This window comes from Anarhichas minor, unplaced genomic scaffold (assembly GCF_050575085.1).
Source record: "Anarhichas minor isolate MPS153535 unplaced genomic scaffold, ASM5057508v1 ptg000012l, whole genome shotgun sequence".
Classification (NCBI taxonomy): domain Eukaryota; kingdom Metazoa; phylum Chordata; class Actinopteri; order Perciformes; family Anarhichadidae; genus Anarhichas; species Anarhichas minor.
Genome location: NW_027466458.1, coordinates 4,756,893 through 4,780,866, shown reverse-complemented (window position 1 = coordinate 4,780,866; position 23,974 = coordinate 4,756,893). Strand labels below are relative to the sequence as shown.

The following is a 23,974-nucleotide window of genomic DNA, read 5'->3' as shown; positions in this document are numbered from 1 at the left end:
TTTGCTTGTTGATGGAGGCCAATAGATTTATTTCACAGCATGTGTGCCCAGTCAAGTCTATCTCACATTATTGCAAGAAAAACACCTACAATGCACAAACAATGACAAAGGGTCAGAAGGTAGAAAAACCTACCTAACCTCAACTTTGGAAAAGCAAAAAGGATGGACGACAGGATGCAAGGCTGGATTACCAGCCAGAGTGGGCAAAGTAGAAAACTGTACTGTGGTCCCAGACCTTGATTACTGGTTTATCGTGAGTCAGATGGTTTGTGGTGATCTGACTAAATGCAAATTAGTTTGGGAATAGGAGCCATTAAACCACAACTTTGTCTGAAAGGCATTAATGTGGTTTAATGGTGGTTTACCAGATTTTGAGCCTTATACATAATGTCAAAAAAATGTTCTTCTTTAAATAGACTAACTTGATATGATTTTTAAAAGGTAAACGTTACTAAACAAATTTGTGTTGAATCGCATTACGATCAATTCATTTGACAAATTGCAAACCTGGAGTTAGTAGTATTGAAGCTGAGTATAGCACTGGCATGGTCTAACCGGCCTCCATCCCTCCTCACCCTCATTTCTTCCTGTATTCCTGCAGGCCACTCCTCTCATCTTTAGATTGATACAAGCTGAGTTCCATATGAGAATCATTACACAATCTAGCTTTCTATCGACTGCTATGCCTGCTTATTTATTTACTCTGCAATCTTCAACGTTCAAGGAAGCTCCGCTCTCTTGCTTCCCATCTCTCTCTCTCTCTCTCTCTCTCTCTCTCTCTCTCTCTGTCTTTCACATACACATACACACACACACACTCCCTAAGGCCGGGCGACAATCTCAGCAGACATCTGTATCCCCATCATTTATGTTCTTCATTTCAGAAATGAGGAGAGGGGAAGTGAAAAGGCTATGAGTGCAAAAAGACAGAGGGAGAAGAGAGGAGAAGAGAGGAATGAGACGGAGTCAGACGAAAGGATGACGGAGAGAAAATGTCACATCCAAAGTGGTTGGAAGAAGATGGGGGACATAAAGAGAGAGTGAGATAAGATGAAGGAAAGAAAGAAAAAAAAAAAGGAGAGGAGAGCAATGAGGGATTCAGATACCCTAAGAGCAAGGAACCGATTAGTATAACTAATGATTTCACATTGGCTGTCGGGGCACATCTCGATCTGTATAAACAACATCCACATATACAGTACACCCCCCCCCCCCCCCCACACACACACACAGTACTGTACATATATTAGCCATTAACCTGGAAACAGATAAGAGGTAACAGACTGAAGTCAACTTAAAGATGGTCCCATCCTTAATAGCTCGGAGTCGTTCACTCGGTGAGATATCGGAACTGTCCAGATCTCCTTCAATTCCCATTTGCTTCCCTAACGGGTCTTCAGTGTTCTAAATGTATTAGCGGTGAGACATTAAGTCGATTCATTCGTTGGCTGATTGATTGGAATTAAATGATCAGGAAAAGGCCTAGCCCACACTTATTTTACCCTGCAGATTAAAGGCATGACAATTTGAATTGAAGATGTGGGATGTTAGCAGGTGCTAATCCTACATTTAGAATTTTGCTGTCTAAATATGCTCCCCAGACGGGTAACGTAACCAAACAGAGCATGCAGTATTGAAATCACTTAACCTCTCCTTAGGGAAATGAATCCTATTCAAAGCATCTTTTGTCTTAAAGGCACATCACTTCATTTGATTGTAAGCACAACAGCCCTAGTGGTACAATTACCAATGAGAATAACACCCAGGGTTGACAAATATTGTAACTGTCCTTATATTTGTTATATGTGCTATACTTTTTTCTCAAGAAATTAATGATTCCTCCCAGACAAAAAGGATGAAAAGATAATCCTTCAGTCCTTAAAGAGATACAAGAATGATTCTAGAGCTGACCACTGACAACTGGAAATAACACAAAGCTCATGTTACTCTAAAGAAAGCTGCTTACTTGTGCATTATATTCATACCAGTCCTGTTTTGGGGCTTTTGTTTCAGTTCTTAGGTTATGCAAAAAAAAAAGAGGAAGAATAGTGAGCCTCTTTAAATCTACTGTGTGCAGCTATCTCATTAGCCCGCCATGCCCATTAGTTTTAATAAGATATAGTAACAATGACAACAAGACTCTTTAGGAGCTAGTGAAAAACGAATATGTGCACTTATCGCCCCATGTGCTGGTCAAAGGAAAATAACACACTCCTTCTCTAAATGCCAAGGTTTTCCTTTAACAGGTCCCTGGTGCACACCTGTCATCTTCCCTTTGGCTCCCCAGTAAAAGCCGCCAGGGTTCATAACCTAACAGGGGAGAGGACTCAGTCACTGTTGGCAACATAACCCAAATCTCCTTCTAACAGCCTGCTCGCCACAGCAATGGAAACCTAAAATGAACTTGGGCATGGCGACCAGGATGGGAGAATGAAGACAGATAGGTGCATGCTTACTTGAGGAAACGCCAATGAAATTACTTATTCTATAACATTGGAAACATCGCAAAAACAAACTGAGGGGAGGGGAACAGAGAAATGAGGGAGGGAGGGAGGGTAGAGAGTACAGTAAAGGTGAAGGAAGAGGAGATGGAGAATAGGGATTGATGGAGAGACAAACAAGGTGGGGGGGAGAGGTTGCTTTTTATGAGATTGTTAAGAGGAGAAGGCAATTAGCATGTAGAGATGATAGAGTTACAGGGCGGGATGAAGTGAAGGAGACCTAGATAGAAAGGAGGTGGGGGCTGAGAGGAAGGCGTTTGGAGAGAGAGAGATAAATTGATGGAGGCTGGGCAATAAGGGCAGTAAAGGAGAGGTGGTGGATGGCCGACAGATGGCGAGAGGGAAGGGAAGTAGAGGAGGTGGAAGTCATTTGTTGTAGCTTAAGGTCGGATTAGCGCTGACATTTATCCCAAATGAAAGTGTCAGTAAGTATGAGGTTGGCCTGTTGTTAGCAGCATGCGAGGATATGTTCACGTGAATGTGTGAGGAGAGTGAGTCTGCGTGTAAGGACATGTGTCCCTGTGTGTGCGTGTAATACTGTTTGTGTGTAGGTATGAAGGACGCTTGTTGTTGAGTGCATTGTTTTTCACATATTCAGCAACATGCCGGTATTTTATCTGCATGTGTGCGTGCGTCCTGTTATTGATGATATAGTAAAAGAAAAGACTTTGTGAAATATCTGTTTTAGAGGATGTAGAGGATGCCTTGTTTTCAGCCTGACACAACACGTTTTAGCAGATGGGTTTTAAAAACCACAGAGGTCAAAAAAACACAAAGAAATGAAATGTTTCATTCAAAATGAAACCTAAACATCATCCTTTCTGTTGACGATTTTCATTCGACCTGTGTATGTATGTATGTATGTATGTATCTGTTTTTGTAAATGTGCATGCACAATATATGCAGCAATGTGTCCATGAACACACAGCTACACAGCGTCATAGTCCCAAGACACTTTACGTATGGAGGTGCTCATATTAACTTGTCCGCTCCTGCTTACATATTGAGGAATTGTGTGTGTCTGTGTGTGTCTGAGGATATGCATGTTTCTATGTTTATGTGTCCCTTATGTATTTGCATTAATGTAAAAGTCTGAGTGGATGAATGCAGCCTGCATCCGTGGCAGAGCTCATCTCTCTCCAACATCAGTTTAGCACAGCACGCGGCTCTGGCGTCAAGGAGATGGGAAACATGCGGAAACGACAATTACGGAGGGTCAGAACATTTTTCATGGATGATTTCCTCTGGCACAGCCGAGGAACAAAGAGGGTCGGAGGCAAATGTGCGGCTGGAGATGAGGGGAAGGAGGAGCTTTTCCTGGGATGAAAGGCGGGCAGGAGGTGGAGGGACAAAGACATCAGAAGAGATACGAGGGTCAAAGAGTCTTTGGGGGGGGGGGGACCTGGAGGTAGAGAAGTAGCTTAGATGGAGAGAGGAGAATGAATGTGTTCAGGAGGAGACCGAGAGTAGGGAGTCTAGTCTGGGTTAGAGGAAGAAAGGTGAGTGAAGGATAAAGGGGTGTCAGAAATGCACTTGGAAAATAAACCAGGACACATGCTGTTTTTTATGCAACAGTTTTAATTGTGTACTGTAACATAAGTAAAGTCATCTCACGGTTTTGTCTTATTTCATTAGTAACAACTACCCACAAAACCCCATCACTTAACTGCATCGTTGTTTTCGTTCCCAAACCATACTAGTATATCAGTAGCACTGTAGTCATGGGTCAGTCAGGGATAAAACTGTTTTCCAGCAAGGTTAAAAAATATTCTGCGATACCAACGTAACCAACGCTCGCTCTTGCATGTCTGTGTGAGCTGAAGCCAAATTGTATTGTATGATGTTAAAGGAATGGACAAAAAAAGCACACGTTCTTTGTTGATGCACTGCCTTGAATCTTTTTAAACTGGTGTTACCTTGTCGATCTCATCTATCTGACTAAAAATATGTTGAAAATGTCCACTCTACAGATCGCCTCAAAATATCATTTATATCATTCCTATCATTCCTTGTGGAACAGTTTCTTTGGCGAGAGTAGCCAAGACTGGATAATGACAATGTGTATAAAGGGTGAAGTCATCTAAATGAACTGATATACAATGCTCTTCAAGGACGGTCACAGTCTTAAACGTGATTCCCTAATAAAGAATGCAACTGTGTTGCTCCTGTTGTCAGACTCCTCCAATCAAAACTTTGCTGACTCGAGGCTTGCAGCAGTTTAACTTATACTGACCTGGAACCAAAGTGGACTAGAAAGTGTCAACTTTAAAGTCTTTGAATGGAGGGCGGAGGACTAGAGGAGCGGAGGGAGAGAGCTGTGACAGATGTTAAAAGGACAATAACAGTACAATTTCAACAGCACAAACACACAAGTTCGCCGAGCCCCTGCTCACCTTGCCTCCCATTCTCCTTTTCTTTGTCTCTCTTGCTCCCCCTGCACCCCCACATGGAATACACACACACGCACACACTTGCTCCAACAACACAAATAGGTGGGAGGTTGTGAAGCTATCTGAGTGTATTACACAGACCATTAGGCCTGTGGAATGGACAGCTGTTGGAATGGGAGCTGACAATGGACTAAATGACAGAGGCTGGAGAGAGACTGAGAGTGTAGTGACCCAGATGTAGCGGGGACATAAAGCGCTATCAGTCTGCTCTACTGTACCACACACACACACACACTCATACAAACATACACACAAGTACAGACACAGACAAATGCATCGACGTAAACATACACACACACACACACACACACACACACACACACACACAAGAACACACAGACAGAGAAGCAGCCGCAGAATAACAAGAACACAAACACGTGCTGTGATAGAGGGTAACGCAAAAAAAGAGAGAGAGAAAAAAACAGATAAAGCTCCCACACACAACGAAAGACTGAGACGGAGTTACATCAGAGTGACGGATAACACACACACACACACACACACACACACGCACAAACACATCTATGAAGATCGCCTCGGGCACTGTAACGTATAGGCTAATGAATTTTCCAACATTAATCACACCTTTTGAAAAACAACCACTTCTCCCAGCTATTGGCAGGTATCTGTTAATCTTTTATCTATCTCTTATGAACACAGACACACACATACACACACACACACACACACACACACACACACACACACACACACACACACACACATACTGAAGATGCAGACTCTCAAAGAGTGGAGTTGGATGATGAAAACAAGTTTTGGATGTAAACAGAGAAGCTCTAGAGACTGAGAGGAGGGGACAGCTGTGCTGGTGTGCTGTGAGTGCACTCTGTGTGTGTGTGTGTGTGTGTGTGTGTGTGTTTATCTGTGCGTATACATTCATACCTGTATTTTAAGGTGTTTGAGTTGGTGTGTGTGTGTGAATGTAGCTTATGTATATGTGTGTATACATTCAGTGTATTGCATCCATTTGTGTTAGTGCTCACACCGCGACTGGCCGGCCAGCGAACACCAACAAATTACAATACATGTAGTGTATTTGTGAACAATTATTAAATTATAAAATAGCTATAACTTTGTGATTCTGTTTAGGCCAGCAGAGAAGGCTTAGCTGGCCCTTACGGCCCACCACTGATATATATAAATGTGTGTGTGTTTTTGTGTATATGTGTGTGTGTTTATGTATTTGCGAGGCTTCAACAGCATCAGTGTGTACTGTACGACAGGGAGTTACCCCCTGCCGGCATTCTAATTCACTCACCATTCTGCCTTACCCTGCAGGTAAAACAACAAGCAGCAGCAAAAAAAAAAAAAAAAAATAGCTAGTCCCAGTGTAGCAGCCCAATAACACCTCCAGGCTACAGCATCTTAATAAACCCCAGCATTGTGTCAACAAACAATAAAACTCCATGGCAACCTAACTTTGTTGAAAGTTTCCATAGTTAACCCGATTTCACCTCGCTGCAGTCAGCAGCAGAGCAAAGAAAACTCGAGCATATCATGAACAGAAGGATGCAAACATGAATAAGGGTCATTCAATGCTGTCAAGCCTTTGGTAACACACATTGTTCCCTTTTATATGGTGTAATAGTGCATGTTAGAGACATTTATTTACTATTGTTTACTTCAGAATGAGGCTGACTTTGGCCTGACTCTGTATTTGTTTCGGCACACCTACACATCAGCTTCCAACCCCATGAGGGATACGCTGCTGTCCTGTATTCCAGCATAAATATCTCACAAATGCTGCATCATATTTAGACTCACTGCTTTGATAGGCACATCCCGACTACCGTACCATCCACTCGTCTCTAGGTGAGAAAATACCTGCACCTCTACAACCCGCAATTTAGGAACAAATGCTATTATTAACAGAGACTGTTGTCTGCTGAGCCATAGCTGGAGAGGCTGGCTCCATAAGTGTGGAGTCAAAGGAAATGAAACTCCAAAAAACACCCATGAGGCCACAGCAATAATCTCATATTTTCTTCTATACATCAGGGGTTTTGAAGGATGCTAATTTCTAGTTTAGAGGGTACAAACTCCCTCTTACAACCCATGCATGAGGGTCTGCACGTATTGCTTTTGTGAAACAGGCCCCTTGTTAACTAACTCCCAGCACCTAGAGGCAACCAATAACCAATAAATCAGCACATTTAGGGAGAATACATGTTTTTGACTGGATATGGTTCTCTCAGCAGTGGATTTTGCCGCCACCTCTACCAACATTTTAACTAGTAGTCTCCAGACATGTACTGTCATCAGAACGTGACAGAATCATCTCTGGCCTGCATAAATACTCTTCCCGGCTTCCCAGTAAAACCACAAACTACCACTGTTGGAACCAATGTGGCCGACTGGAGGGCATTTAGACAGTATTTGCTGAGTGTGTCTTAGTACCACTCCCCGGAGAGCATTTCTGTGCTGTCTGCTTCTCAACAAACGGCAAACAAAACATCAAAATGGAACCATTTTGCACACTAATTGGTGCTCCAGTTCATCCCACTGCAACGACCTTTTCTGCTTGACTGCATATGTAGCCTTTCTGACACTTTAAATGTATTGAGGAAGAGACTGTTAGATCTCTAACCCCATGACAAGGATTCTGTTTTATAATAAGGCTGTAATCCAACAGATACTCTGTGCCATCAGTGGAAATAAAAGTAAACTTTAGTGACTTTAGTCAGACAAGTTATACAATCTGTAAAATCAATGTGCTGGAAGGCCACTTGATTTTCAGCAAATCATGTTTTAGTTTGCGAGGGCGTCTATTGAGTTGTCTGTTAAAATGAATGGCGAGTGAGATCAAACAACTTCTCCAGTAAAAAGACAGAAAGAGAATGAGTGATGCACAAACGTTGCTGACAAGAGCTGTGGGTGTATCAAGAACATATCGTGAGACGAGTAGAAGAAGGGATATATCGATGTAAAGTTAACATAGATATAATCAACAAAGAGATGAGCAGAGAGAGGTAGTGAGAGGGTGAACAAGCTTGAAGAGAGAAGAAAATGGATGGACAAGAAAGAAAGACAGTGAATTCATGTAGGATAGAGAGAGAGAGAGAGAGAAGAAGAAGAGAGTTGATCAAAAAAAAAGGAGGACTGCAGGAATCCTGAGAGGATCTGTCAGCTCTCGTTGGCTTTGATTTTAATGGAAGCCAGCGCTCCCCTACCTCTAACCCATTTGGCCCTAATTCCAGCGATGCTTTCCAAACTTTTTAAACTTTAATGGCCCCTTCTTAAGTGCCAGCTGCTGACAACATTGATTTGGTTTTAAGCCTCGCTGTCCTGCACGCCTTTATTTTCCCCTGCAAAATCGACAGAAACATCTATTTTCTGCCATCCTCCTCCACCTCCTACTCATCCGATCCTCCTTCTCTCCTCCCTTCATCCGCTCTCCTCCGTTCATTTGATGGTGTCAGCGGTAAGGGGAAAGCTTATATGAGAATGGATGAAAAGGAACACTATTTGGATAAGCTGTTTTTTTTAGGGGTGTACTGCTTGTAGGTCTTTTGGCCACTTATTACAAACAGGCTGGTTTTGGGAGACAGAGGGGTGATACTCTGATGTTTCTTGGTGACACATAAATGCAATGATGTGGTGTTGCTGTCGATGGTCACACTTGTGTCATCTGCAACTTTCTCAGTTTGCTCAGTGTGGCAGCAACTGTTAGGGTAATTATCACCATCATCTTTTTGGTATTTTATAGTTATTATATTAATAACCATATGAATAAGAGTAGTTTAATAGTTGGGGGGAAATCCAGAGAAACAAGTTGATTTGACAAAATTCATTAAAAAAACCCACCTGTAACATAATAAAAAGCCTGAGTGTGTTTGTTGTATTTGAAGGTGTGCTTTTGCAGAGAGAAGTGAAGGAGGAAAGGGTTTTAAAAGAGAGTGTTGCCCTCCTTTGGTCAGTTATGGTTATGGGAAAAAATTTGACTCTATTAATTTGCAATGCAAATATAATATTATGACATCAAATATTCACTATTTTTATCTAACTGAGCAATGCGATCTCTAAAGTGTAAGAGAAGATGCTCTGGTTGAATTAGATATTTTAAATGCACACTGTAAAAGTTCAAATGTGGGGTAACCAACTTGCAATGACTCATACACTTTAAATTCATACAGAGTGGTGCCAAGCAAAGTAGATACTGTGTGTCCTTCTTATTTGGTGTTTGTAAAGGCTTTTTCATTCATATCAAGTCTTAATTGAATATGACCGTTTGATTGTATTAGTTAATCACATTAATGGGAGTCTCGAGCTTACACATACACATGCTGATAAGGCTTCCTGTGGCACTTATTAAGTTGTACCTTAGCGAACAGAGGATATATTGTTATTATTATTTATTGGATATTGGATGTGAAACGGGTGCCATAGTAAAGCTGACAAGGTTGCTCCCTCAATGTCTCAAAGCCTTGCAAAAGTCTCACGCCACAATGCTCGTTACACCCTGCTGCATGCTATTGTTCACCATCAATAAGGAGACATCTATTTATGTAGGGATGACAGAGAGAGAGAGAGAGAGAGAGAGAGAGAGAGAGAGAGAGAGAGAGAGAGAGAGAGAGAGAGATGAACAAAGAACAGAAAGAGACAAAAGAAGACATGAAAGTTTGAGAGAGAAAGAAATACATGACAGAAAAGAGGTAAAAAATTATAATCTCCCCTGCCCTCCCCTTTTCCTAGGAAGTGACAGCCACAGTGATGTATAACCCTGGCAGTGGGAAGTTAATTAGATAGGCTGGGGTTACTTAGAGATGAAGGACTCAGAGGCTGAGAAGGAGAGAAAGGAGGAATGGGATGAGAACTCCAAAATAATAAAAGAAAGGAATAGAAAGGAGGGTGGTGAGAGTTGTGAGGAGTGAAACGAGTCAGGGAAGAAAGTAGAAAATAGAGACATAACAAGAAGAGAGGTAATAGGGAATGCGAGAGAAGGAGTGACATGGTGAGGGGGAAGAGGGGAAGTTTAAATAAGAGGCAAAGGGCCTTGTTAAAAATATTTTTTGCCCTGACACACGTGCCGCAATGCAAGAAGGGTACCATGGGTATGATACACAACATAAATGATCACAACAGTCTCTCTGACATGGCACCCCTTGTGCCCGGCTCAAGGACACACATGTCATGTGCACTGCTGAGCAGGTAATTGCATGTCTGCCCTCCATCAGGGAAGTGCATGACATAGACCAAAAGAACGGGATAAAAACCTTGCCCAATATTAATTTGCACTTATAAATAATACATTCATTCACTTATTTGTTTTACGGACAGCTTATCTTGTTTAGGGTCGCAGCCAGCAGGAGTCCCAGCATGCACTAGGTTGCCAATCTACTGTATCACAAGGCTAACACAAATAGAGCAACAAACATTCACACTTTCACATGCATGTGTGAGGGATCCGGTGGCACCTGGAGGAATCCAATGCCAGAGAAAAAGGGCCCAACTGGCCAGCAGTCAGACCCAAAATAACAACTCACTCTCTGAAGTTACTAAGTTGTATGCTCAAATACTTTTTTTGTTCCCTCGATTTAGTTATTTGCCCCTTCACAATTTCTCCCTCAAATTGATTATTCCCTATTCTATTGCCCCTTTGACAGTCTTTGACTGCAGTTATATTTTGATGTTGGACTGAGATATGCTGACATCCTTTAACCCATGCTGTCTGTGACATCCTAGGACGTATGTTATGGAATAATAAATAGTTTTGCTGTAAAAACCTTGATACTCTGTCTATCATCCAGTAGATAAACACACAGGTTCAAGGTTCCAGAGTACTTCATGGCGGATGACGAATAAAAACCCCAGATCTTGTCATTTTGGTTTTACTCAAGTCACAAGGTTTTACATCACACATTAAGGTAATAGTGAATAACAATATGAGAGTAAGAATAACAAATTCTAAAATACTTTGACTGATCAATTGCAGCTTATGTAAAAGTCTATTAATCTACCTGACGTATTATTGGTGAGCTAACTGTGTTACAACCCGGCTCAAAGGCTGCAACTTACAGTGCATATTATTGAAATGAGTATTCAATAATATGACCTCAAGTACTTTTTCGTACTCTTTCAAGTAGTATCAATTACTATTTAAATATAATAAAGTAGAAAAAGAACAGTACTTATTATGCAGAATGACCCATTCCAGGGTCATATGGGATAACACCCGAGGCGGTGTCCATTATCAGGCATTACTGGATGACATGGAGGGTTGCCTCTGCAAAGCCATTCATTTCTGATAATGGAACACATCGGAGGACATTTTCATGCGTTTTGCAACCAAAATCTTTTTCACGAGCCCTTCACTCCGCTTCCCTGGAAACCCTTGGGGTTCGCTAGTAACTAGAACAATCATTATAATCCCATAAGACTCTTATGCAATGTAAACGTTGTTCACTGCTCCAGTAAATAGGATGAATCTTAGATAAGACTTGGAAACGTGATATTTCCAGTCGCCTCATCGAATAGAACCCTTTGGCTCCGCTGTGAACCAGGAAGTTATGCTAGCGAGAATCAAAGTTAATAACATGGCGAATGGTTGACACACAGTAAACACAATTTGACAATGTGTTTAATAACAAGACAAGCTAGCTATCCAACAATGGCATTGTCCCAAAATCTGTATAAATATTTTCTCTCTGCAATACACTGTATACCACTCTGCCTGGCTGCACATATTAATTATATATTTGAAAATTCCACCGTCTAGTCTGACATTCTGTCTTATTATTTTGTTACCACTATGCCAGAGCTGTCCCGAGATTTTGGTGACCTCCGTGTGCTCAGACCTCCTGGTGTCTGGTCACATGGATGAAGTTGTGTACTTTTCAAAAGTGAGGCCCAGGGGATGGAAACAAGATCAGGAAATGGGAGAGAAGAAGAAGAGAAAAGCAGGACTGTTGTTTTCAGAGACTTCTGTTATTAGTGTGTGTGTGTGTGTGTGTGTGTGTGTGTGTGCGTGTGTGTGTGTGTGTGCGTGTGTGTACATGTCTCACTGTGCATGAAAAAGTGAGACAGACGGTGTGTTTGTGCGTGTGACTGACAATGACAGTGATAGTGACGAACGAGCGGGGGCCATTCTTCTGTTAATTACTGAGTTAATGACACACTATGCTCCAGCGAACATGCAACATGGCAGGCTGATGCATACACAAACACACACACACAAACACATACACGCACACACCCACACACACCCACACACACACACACACAAGGATAATGGCTAAGTCTGCTTCTGTGCTCATGAAATGTGGCAGGCTACTATGCAAAGAGCTTGACGGTAAGATAGCAGGCTAACAATGATATATACACACACACACACACACACACGCACACGCACAGCAGCAACTGACAGGGAACCTCATCAAACCAGCTTTAATGAAGTCACTTCTCCCAAACAGAAGAGGAGAAGAAAGGAGGGATGAAAGGAGGAGGGCAGAAGAGGAGGACAAGGTCGCCTGGATTGATGACGCTCATTAGCCTAATAAGGTACTTTAATGAAGCGGGCCCAACACTATAGAGTGCCAGAGAGTCTAAAGACACACACACACACACACACACACACACACACACACACACACACCTCACTGGATTTTGCTAGTTGGTGTTGTCCCTTGTATTTACACGTGAACATAGCTATTTGTGTATATTTCTCTCACAAGCAAATACCCACACACACCACACCATAGACACATACATGAACTGTACTCTCAGACACACTAAAACGTACTGATCACGTTATTCTCACAGACATTTTCACACACACACACACACATACACGCACACACAAACAAAGCGCCAGATGGAAACACACTCACCTCTCCTTCTGAGGACTGCAAGAGGAGGTCTTTCCTACAGGACGCCGTAAAGTCTCCCACTCCAGCATTGACTTCCACCCCTCTGGGGGCCTCGAGGGTCAGGGTCCGAGTCGGCGACTCCAGCCTGAGAGCCATAAACACACTTTAGTCATGCTAGAAGCTGTGGAAACCCACCTGCAGAGACATATATAGTATGAACAGAACTCCTGCTACCATGAGAGTATTACCACAGGATCAATAATGAGTTGACTGCGAACAAGGTTCTCAATCCCCCAGCTGCTCAATCAAAAGCAGCAGAAGACTATGGATGTACTAGTAAAGCTAATATAACAGAGGAAAAAATCAAGACTCCCTAATTCAATGTTTAGTCTGCAATAAAGACCTCCGTAGAGTTATATCCCCTTGAGTTACATGAGGTTAAACATTAAACGACATGCTGCCTCTTGAATACACAACTTGAAACTGAAGAGTGAATTAGTAAGTGCTGTTTAGTTACATTGTACCCTTTTGAACTTCATCAATCCAGTTGGATTTGGATGACTCAAGATATGTGAAAAGGGTTGACTGTCACAATTACTGCAGGTAGATATATTAGATAAAAAAGCCAGTAAGATATCAACCCCTTCATGTTATCATATATCAAAGTATCAAATGTAATACTTTTGGATCATTGTATTAAACTTGTTGGTATCAGGCGTATCTATAACTGCCTAAATGATCAGATTCCTAAGGTGCTCAGTGACATATTGGAACCTCTCAGGGTTTCTGGCTCAGCAACACGAAGTCATTTAGTGAATTGTTCGCGGCCACATAAAGGCCTTCAGCTCACTGTGTAGCCATATAATGGTTGGCTTAGAGTGAACTGAACATGCTGACTTTTCGCTGACTTTTATTTGTCTCATTTCTAATCATTTTACTGTGGAGCAACTTTTAACTTTGCCTTTGAGAAAAACCTACAAGAATAAATAATAAGAATAAAGAATTGTTATACTGCACTGCTCCAAAGTGCTCCGGCCATGGTTGGCGTCACTCCCCTTGGAGCGCAAGGGGTCAATAGCCAAGTCTGCGACTCAAAGTTGAAAACAATGCGAGATGATTAAACAGCTTGGTGGTGTTAGATAAGCACAGCGCTTCGCTCAAGGGCATGTTGGCAAGTGAAATTAAATAGAGCGCTTTCGGCAAGGCAGACAGAATTACAATTTATGAAGTGTAAGTATAACAAATTAAACAGCACGCTCACAACAAAGATCAAATAAGAAAAAAAAATGCTTTGCTATAACGCCACTTTTCCAGAGAAGCTTTGCTCAAGGGTACTTCAGAAAGTTGCTTTCCCATCCCCTACTGAAAGGTTGAAGGGATAAAGCATACAAGCCACAAGGGTAGATTAACTGAATTTATAACGGGCGTCCAGTCCGTGGCCAAACAACAGAGACGTAAACAAGCGTCAGTGCCTCAGCCAAAGGCACTTTGGCTGGGAGTGATCGCACCAAGCTTCCTCTGTTAATGTCCTTCACTTCAATGATGGAGGGAATGTGTATTCGTCATGGTCCCAGCTGTGTCATTCCAGGTATTTCTACTTGTGTGTTTCCATCTGAAGAACCAAACATTAGCAGACAGGAAAAAGCTCCCTTGGAAGTTGTTGTCTGTGTTTGGGTTCCCCTGCGTAATGAACATGCACTAAGAGATATTTCTGCCTCGACATTGCTCCTTTTCTGCTGCTTTTTTTTCCCCAGGGTGTTACGCTATTGGAAAAAGAGATTCACCCCGAGAAGCCATTCAATTGAGTGTTGCGTCTTTAAAATATGTCTTTTTAGAAACACCAACTGATTGACTAACTTAATTTCATTAATTCCAAATCCGGACTCATTGGATTTAGACTTTTCTTTCACTAAGTTGCAACAAGCTGAAGAAGAGCATGTTACTAGTGACGACATAATGCCACTTGATTTCAAGAAAATGCTGGAAGCGGGTTTGCATCAGAATATTGTCATCTCATCCTCCTAATTTGCTACTCTTCTTTAATGAAAATGGAAGTTTATGAGTCTGACTTAAGCTGTGCAGTGCACTTTGTTCAGTGTAATGGAAAGACCTTTACAAATCAAACCATTTATTCAATCAGCATGTCTGAGTTTGCTGTTTGTCAGAGCTAACTGTGGTATTTATTCTGGGTTGAAGGTAAAGCTACCGGAGGTGTAGAGGAGTCATGTGGTGGATTAAAGGTGAGGGAAGCTACACGCCGCTGTGCGCTGAGCATCCAAGTGATATAACAAGTGTGCTGGAAGCAGACAATTCACATTGGGCCTGTAAAAACAGTGCGTATGCTGCAGCAGTCAGAGGTTAGGAAGAGGAGAAACAAAGCCAGAGACAGACAGACGACCAAACAAACGTGTCCTATTATTCATTATACTTTGCATTTGCAATGGAGAGAGAGAGGGAGAGAGAGAGAGAGAGAGAGAGAGAGAGAGAGAGAGAGAGAGAGAGAGAGAGAGAGAGAGAGAGAGAGCACTTGCTGTTCTAGTCATCAGCAGTGATGTGAGGATCTTCGGCTGGTTTGACAGTTGAGGCAATTACATTGACGCTGCAGCAGGCTGAAAGCAGCTCTGATGGGCAGACACACACATACATACTGACTATCACTCCATGTCTATTGTCCCTCTCTCTCCATGTCAACATCGCACTCCCTGTCTGCTTTCACCATTGTTTTAACTCACCTGTCCTTCACAAACGTGCCATTTATTACTTTCTTGACCTATGTTTTTCCTAATTTTTAAATTGCCCATAGCATATCTGCACATTTGTCGGGTGGAAAACTCATATCTACAGGATGCTAACTTTGTAGTTACACAGTTTGACCACCACAGACTTTTTCTATTTATTTTTTATTTGGCTTAAAGAGGCACGCAACAGGTGACAAGTGCATTCTTTCTAATGGCCATAGTGGAGTGACTCCTCTCTCTGGTTGTAAAGAAGTCTATGAGAAAATGACTCTACTTCTCACATGATTTATTACCTCAGTAAACATTGTAAACATGAGTTCATGGTTTCAATCACTAGTTTCAAATCTTCTTCAATACAGCATGATGTCCATTTAGTACATTATGGTCCCATTGAGAGTCAAATAGACCATAAAGCAGGGGATGCTTTAGGGCGGGGCTACACTGTGATTAACAGGTCTGGACAGAGTTGTCTAGTCTGCGAGTTGTCCTTGTTTTTAACATTTTCACAGAGTGTTCTTAGTTCATGAAAGTTAATTGTAACATTTGGGTCGCCTAAAAATGTCTTACTCAGCGTTTGTTTGTACTTAGCCCCACCCTCTCGGGTCACTTGTGTTTGCCAAAAACCAAGATGGTGACGGCAAAAACGGCAGTCGACAAACCGATGGTTGACATCATAGTGACTTCGTCCGCTTCTCATATACAGTCAATGCACTCACGGAGAAATGTAATGAGGAGCAGGGGGGAAATGTAAGTGTCCGATTGGGAGATTCTGTAACTTGTGTGATAAAGTCTTCAATTCCTAACCGCAAGAAGAAATCAATTCCATCACTGTCAGTATAGTTGGCAACAGAAAACCCAAGAAAAAAAGCTGCTGTGTGATGCATTGAGCATGACCAGGATGAATGGACTTCATAATAAAATTGAACATCGATTAACAGCTGAAAAATTGGGTTTGCGGTTTCAACTTGATTAACTTTGGATAATTTATGTGTTGGATGATAGTCTGGAGGCCAGTGTTAATGCTGTGTACTTTATTACTGTTCTGTGAATGATGATGTTCTTAATTTATGAATGCATCTGTTGCTCGTGTACTTGAGGTATCAGAGAATACCTATGGGCCTCAGAACTACTTGTTAATTTAGGGATTTGAGGACAATAATGTCTTAAAAATGTTTTGAGAAACATTGGGTATCCTCAGCTGTAAATTGTGTGATTTGTGTTTAATTATGAATAGCAAACGTTAAGACGCCAACACGCTCAACTAAGACAATGACTGGTAAACATTACCTGCTAAAAATCGGTATGTTAGCATTATTGATGTGAACATGTTGCCATGTTTAGATTAGCATTAAACTCAAAGCACCTTTGTGTGTAAGTGCAGCCTCACAGAGCTGCTGGTATGGCTGTACGTCAGTACTTGTTAGTACAAGCAAAAGTTGCTTTAGATCTCAACTCTGGTTAAAGTGTATATATATTTTAGATAAACGCCTCTTTAATAATATACTTTCCACTAACATGGCTGAGAATAAGTAGATAAGTAAGATAAGTCAATGCTGGTCAGTTGGTCAGTCCACCACTTTGGTCCAGACTTAATTATCTCAACAACTATTAGATGGATTGCCATTACATTTTGCACAGACATTTATGTGAAACACGTTTGTGGTTTCAAGCGAAATGTCTCTACAACTATTGAATTGTTTGCCATGAAATTGGATAGAGACATCCATGTCCCCCTCATGATTAATTGTAATGACTTTGGTGATCTCCCTACTTTATATTTAATGCCATCATTTGCTCAAAATTCAATTTGTCCTATTCTTTGGTTCATCAAATACTTACAGAACTAAATGACATTCCCATCAGCCCAAGCTGTACTTTGTCTTAAGCGCCAAGTGACACACTTTAGCATACTAACAGGTTAAACTAAGATGGTGAACACTGTAAACATAACACTTGCTTACTATCAGTATTATACCATTGTCATTTTGAGCAGGTTAGCATGTTGAAATTAGCATTTAGCTCAAAGTGGAACCCCAGCGGACTCCTTGTCCTACTACACTTTCACAAACACACTCACACACAAGAAAATGTCCGTATCTCCCACTTTCATGGCAGTGAACTGAGGACCATATTTTGTGACGATCAACTGTTAAAGTAAAACCCATGAAGTTCTGTTTTACAGATGCAAATGCTCAGTTTCATATGTATAGTCTTTGTAAGACACACATAGTCATAAATACATATATTTACACACACACACACACACACACAGCCACATAAAGTTTCTGGTCAGGCCTCTGTGTGGTTGTGTGTTTCTCATGGTGCAGATAGCAGGGGTCTGCAACTGAGCTGTTATCTTTGCAATTCATTATTATTAGAGAAAAATGTCTTCCCTCCGTCTCTGCTTCCAATTCTTACATTATTCCTCTCTCTCTCTCTCTCTCTCTCTCTCTCTCGCCAACCATCCAACACCCCCCCCCCCCCCCCCCCCCTCTCTCATAGATCTGTTTTGACCTTCAGTTGCGACAAGGCCATTTTATACAACAACATATTTGTCCAACCTGACAAGATAAGCAGGGCAGAAATACATCAACATGAAACGGTTTTTATCTCAATTCATTTCTAGGGAAAAACAGAGAAAGAAAAGGAGGGCCTAAGATATTCAAAAAGAAAGACAGAAGAAAGAAAAGACGAAGAGAGGAAACAAATTCCTGCACATTTAAAAAAAAAAAATACTGTCTAAGAAACATCAGATATGCATCTGTCAGAAATATAAGTAGGGAGTTACATTCAGAAACTTCATATTTACCATGTGATTTTATGTCTTAGTTTGATTTTAACTCCAATGTTGTCATAACTGCTACTGCCTACTGTATTCACTTAATGTATTACTTTTTTCCATTATGTTTAAAGACTACATTTGTGTACGGGGCTTCTGGGGTCAGTTTGTAGAGTTAAAATAATAAAAGTGTTCAATTGACAAACACAAGCCCTGAAGTTGGACCTAATCTCATCTAAACCTATTTTATTGTGTTACTCCTGCCTCAGGATGAATAATATTTGTTGAATATGCATTTATCTGAGGGTTGGTGAAAAAAAAATCCATTAACTTCTGCTTATGCGAAACTGCCTTTTTCCGGCCGACATTATTCTCTTGTAGCAGCAGGAGAAGCACAGGTGATAGTAATAACAATAAAAATGTCTCCGTTCTATTCAAGTATTCCAGAGAGCAGTAACAGTGAGCCAGCATGCAAATACCAGGAGCCTGTAAGCGAAGCAGCTAAATGGAATTCAGCCCTCATTCATTTCATTATTTACACTTGTGCTCTTCCTACTGCAGACTAAATCACAGTCCTTTTGAGTTACTTTTTATCGCATCCTGGGCACTCATAACTCAAATTCTGTTACAAGAATCTGAAGGAACATTTTGCAACTTTTTCTTACCTCAAAAGTATCCTCATTCTTCACTTTCAGTTTGTTGAAGTGAAGCCCAACTGTATACTTTTGAGAAGCTGATGATTTTGTGTACAGACATTGCCTTAATTTGAAGCATGGCAGACCATTTATCTTGTGTAATATATGGTAACCTGCACAAACCCCCAGGATCACTTTAGATAGTCCAACACATCCATGCATCCTCTGGAAGCTGTTGGGGTGTATATGGGAAGTTGTGCAAAAAAGATCTACCTGGAAATGTTAAAATCTGGGCTTTTTACTGTGATTTATATTTCCCAGAAGACTTGGCTGACATTCATCCTGCCCTTTTCCTCTTCAGAACCATTGAAAGCCACACCACCTTATCGCCACCTTGCCATTTGGGACGCAAACCTTTAACCTTTTCACGCTAAATGCTCCGTCACCTGCCTCAGTGCCCCCGGTGCCACCGTCAAACCACCATCCATGAGCTCTTTGAAAACTTTTTAAATTTTAAAAAGTGGTGGTGAGTGATGCATTGAAACAAGGCTAACGACAGGAAAAGCGACAGTCTTTGACTTTTAAAGAGTTAAATCAAGACAGAATACTGAAATATGGCATTTATAAAGCATCCTGTATTTTGCAGTGAGACTGCCTCTGGGGAGGGGGGGGGGGGGGGGGGGTGGGGGGATGATGCGGCATGTTTAAATCGCCCCATGAATCCTGCAGGTGTAAAAAAAATAAAAAAATAAAATAAAACTGAAAAGAGAAAGCCTTGGGCTGTTTTAAAAAGTTATAAAAGTCCCTACTGAGTTACTGAGGTGAGACAGGAGAGAGTCAAGGTACATTAGAGGTTTGCCTTTCTGGAAAGAATTTGTGTGTGTGCGTGTGTGTGTGTGTGTGTGTGTGTGTGTGTGTGTGCCAGAAAGAGCAAGAGACAGAAGTTTGGTGTTATCGATGAGGTTATGATTATCGAAGAATACGTAAATGTTGTACCTCAGCAACTCTGGTTGGTTGAATTTAAATCAGTGTGTAATATCTGTGTGTTTGTGTGTGTGTGTGTGTATATATGCTTGTTGCATACAAGGATTTGACCTTGGATATTAAAACATAGGAGTAGGAGTAGTAATAATATGTTCATCTGCAGTTACTTTATCTCACACTTCTCAACAATTTGTGTGTTTGTGTCTTACCATAACATCCAACAGCCCGTACATCTGTTCACCTTTACACAACGCACTACTTGACAAATGCCTGAGTTACTCCAAAACGACATTCAGAAGCTCTCGCTGTCCTCCTCGCTGTGAAATGTAGCTGAGGAAATGGCTAACGGCAGAGTGCGTAAGGAGAAAAAAATGTCAAGCAATTTCATGCCTTTGTGCATCCGATGGGGAGCCAAGCTGATAATTTAATCAGTAGCGAAAGACTAGCTTCACTCCTCCGCAACTGCAGCCATTTCATTCATTGTTCATTGACTTCGTTTTGCTAGAAACGGGAGGAACACATGTGAAAGTTCACAATATTGAGTCTCGTCCATGGGGGAATATGGTGAATACATGGTACACCTTCATCTGACCAGCACATTTGTTACAAAATAACCAACGTGTTCTGTTGTCTGCATCTTATTACTTCAAGGATACATCACTTGAAAGCTTGACGAGGTTTGATAGTGTCACTTCTGACTGACGAATCTAATTAATACCTCATGATTTCCATGTATAGTCAGTATATCATTTAAAATGTCTGGAATGTAAAAGATTGGAACAACAGAAAAAACAAAAAAACTAACTAGAACACCTCCATAAATCACTATTTTTGTGACAAACAGAGGAAAGATAAAGGATCCAAAAACAAACAAAAGAAAGTTCACATGAACAAATGCAGGCAAACGGAGAAAGGTATACGTGTACTTGCTTTACTCCCACTTGTAGATACGAGGTCAGAAAAACAGCGGGGCAGTCTATGCTTTGCTTCATTAGCATTGTCTCAGTATTCCAGAAAGCTGCCTGACAGAAAACACATCTGAGCAGAGAAACATTAGAGCTTCTTCACAAAGACGATAAAAAGACTACAGCGCATTTAGTCTGTGTAGTGTGCGCGCTGTTTTCATCCATCTGCAGCTCACGCCTTGTGTAAATGCAACATCGCTTTTTTAATGATGTGATAAGGAGCAGAAGCTGAAAAACGAACCCTTTTCAGGTGTAAGAAGTCAGACATGAAGATATTCATTTGGTAGAAATGCTTCTCAGCAAGCTCAAAAGTCCGCTTTTTGAACAAGTTCAATTGCTTGCCTAGCGATCAATCACGTTGGCAGACTTGAGGCTCAGTGTGACACCGGTGAGACATACTCTTCTTAAGAGGCAGCAACGGGACCCCGCTGCATAAATGACATCTGTACTAGCAACTGCATTGCACTCCTTGTTATTTAATATGCCTTGCAAATGGTGTTATCTTGTATTTTTTTAAAGATTGAATGAAACGTTAATGATCCCTGTGGGGAAGATGGGTATTTGCAGCAGCACAGAGAAGGATATAGATAAGAATATAACAAATACAGAGCACTGAAGATGATTCGATAAGTAATTGGCACAGCAGTACATGCTGGGATTAACACAACAGATAAAAAATAAGAAGACACTGTGTCCTTGCACAGAGATTTACAGTTTAGAGGCGTATATGCAAGTGTGCAACTTTAGCAGTTGCCGTTTTTGGTAATACAGATGGAAGAACATATGTTGGGAAATGAGATTGTGAATGTCTCTCCGCTCCCATAAAAACTGATGAAGTGCCCCTGGGAAAGGGACCTAACCTCACTGTTCCACTTTAATGTACAGAAACCACTGCCTCCGCTGCATTTTGTACTGATGATATGAAATAAGCTTGTGTAAAAAACAACATAGGCAGCATGAATCAACAGGAAGCATAAACTGAAATAAATTGAGTGATGTAATGTATTTTGCATTCAGTCCAGGTTTAGTTATTTTATGAGAATTTTCTCTTTCTTTATTTCCTATTATTTATTTTGTAACCAAAGTGTGGAGAATACTTCTTGCCAGGCCGTTTTTCATGAATTATGCCCTTTAATACATTAAACTGTATAGTTTACTGTATAGGGGGATAGTAAGGTAAAGTCCTCTGATCTTGCACATTATAATTACGATGACCTCCCCATATGTTTCATCATGCTGACTCCAGTACAATGTTACCTTTGTCTGAATTTAATTTGATCCGGATGGCATAAACTAAGGCATTGTTGCCCACCTGGATGTCATCAGAAGATGATCAGAAGGCTAATGAGCCCCTTTGTGTTTTAAAACTGAAAGAAGCAAGCAGGGATAACAGGGGAGAAAACAGCTTCCCATCGTGGAGCACATTTCAACCTAATGCTTGTCCTGTGTAACAAGATCTGAGCACTGAAAGTGTGACATTACTGTAGAGATTTTCGTCCGGTCAGACTGGGATTACAAAATTGCCACGACAGTGTACAGTAAATGTTTCAGGAGTGGATTCCTTCCTCTCTCCAGTAGTCAGAAGAAAAGAGAGTGAACCAAAGGTACAGCAGATACAAAGATAGGTAATACAGTTCACACCCTCCCCCTAGTGGACACAGAAAAGAAAGGAAAGAGGAAATATGATGCGGCAGAAAGAGAGTGTGATCAGAGTGGGGCAAGACAACCTAAGCAGAGACAAACAAGGATCAAGATCATCTCTATGCTTTTCTCTATTTCTTGGCCTCATTGCCTGCCCTCCTACGGTCGTCCTATCACTGTGTCTCCCATCCCTCCTCCTCTTCCCTCACCTCCTGGCTGGATTCTGGCTGTTGCCGATTTTTCGCTCTCTTTTTATCTCCCTCTCTTCTTTTAGAATGTTGTATTCTTTTTCAAACCAGACTTCTTTTCAGTCTCTCCTCATTCAATGTCATATTTGATTAGAGTTATTTTTTAGCTCTCCCCATTCTCCACCTCTCTGTACTGTAATCACTACAAAAATATGAACTTTGACAAGGTGAGTTAAATATTAAGCTGCAGAGGTTTCCAAAACAATGGTTTAAAAACCAGCTACAGGCGCATCATCTCAACTCAAATATGCTTTTTCACAAAAAGTCACAATAATTAAAAGGTTTTTATTCAACTTGTGTGGCTACTTTTTCCATTAACAAAACTAACTGTTGTGATACTACCAGATCTTACATACTTGAAATCAACAGTTCCTCTACTCATCACTCAACATGATCTCATCCCTACTCATATTTCATATTTTGTTGCTGGGGCAGGAGCCCCTGGCGTCACTTCAATGGCGTAACGTAAGCTACCGACGTAATGTTATGTGACTCAGCGTAATTATCATAATGATCATGGGCCATAGCGTCACGTGACAAATGACATAACGTTGTCACACAGGGACAATAAAAAAAGAGTAAAACTCCTGTGTTTGTTTGAGTTTTTAAATCCTAATCCAAGTTATCTGTTTTGCAGATTTCATACAAAGCCATTTTCAAAATATTATAATGGTCTTGATAAGTTTTACTGCAAATTCTCATTGTTTGTTTTTACTTTCCCGCTTTAAATCTCTCCCTTTAAGTCACATATTCTCATAAATGTCTGCCACAATACAGTTAGCTGTTGCCGGGTTTGGATTGGGAGCATGTCTATGTGTGCACACGAGGTGTTTGAAAATCCGCGAGTGTGTGATTTCTTTGTTCTCTAATGTTATTTATCTGCTGTGATTTCAGTGTCTCGCCAAAACAGCCTGTAGCCATTTGTAATAGTCTTTACCCGCAGTGGAACAATTGGCTCTATTGCAAAATCTGATATTAACAGCCGTCTATCTTTGCAACCCACACTCAGAAACACCCAACAGCTGAGTTCAAATTCACACACACACACACAAACACACACACACACACACACACACACACACACACACGCGCTTATATTTACACAAGGAACAGATGCGTGGCAATATGTCGAGAATGTTGAATATTAACTGGGTGTTGTTGTTTTCACATATTTCCCCTCAAGATGTGTACAAAAGCATCCAATGAT

At 41.1% G+C, this 23,974-nt stretch overlaps 1 protein-coding gene across 2 annotated transcripts in view; it reads right to left on the bottom strand.

Moving 5' to 3' along the window:
* Positions 1 to 23,974, bottom strand: part of sgcz (sarcoglycan zeta) — a 121,767-nt gene that overhangs the window by 1,732 nt on the left and 96,061 nt on the right. For both annotated transcript variants that reach the window (XM_076090757.1, XM_076090758.1), the window contains one exon: positions 12,799 to 12,922. In XM_076090757.1, coding sequence (XP_075946872.1) covers positions 12,799 to 12,922 — 124 coding nt within the window. The remainder of the gene's footprint in view (positions 1 to 12,798; positions 12,923 to 23,974) is intronic.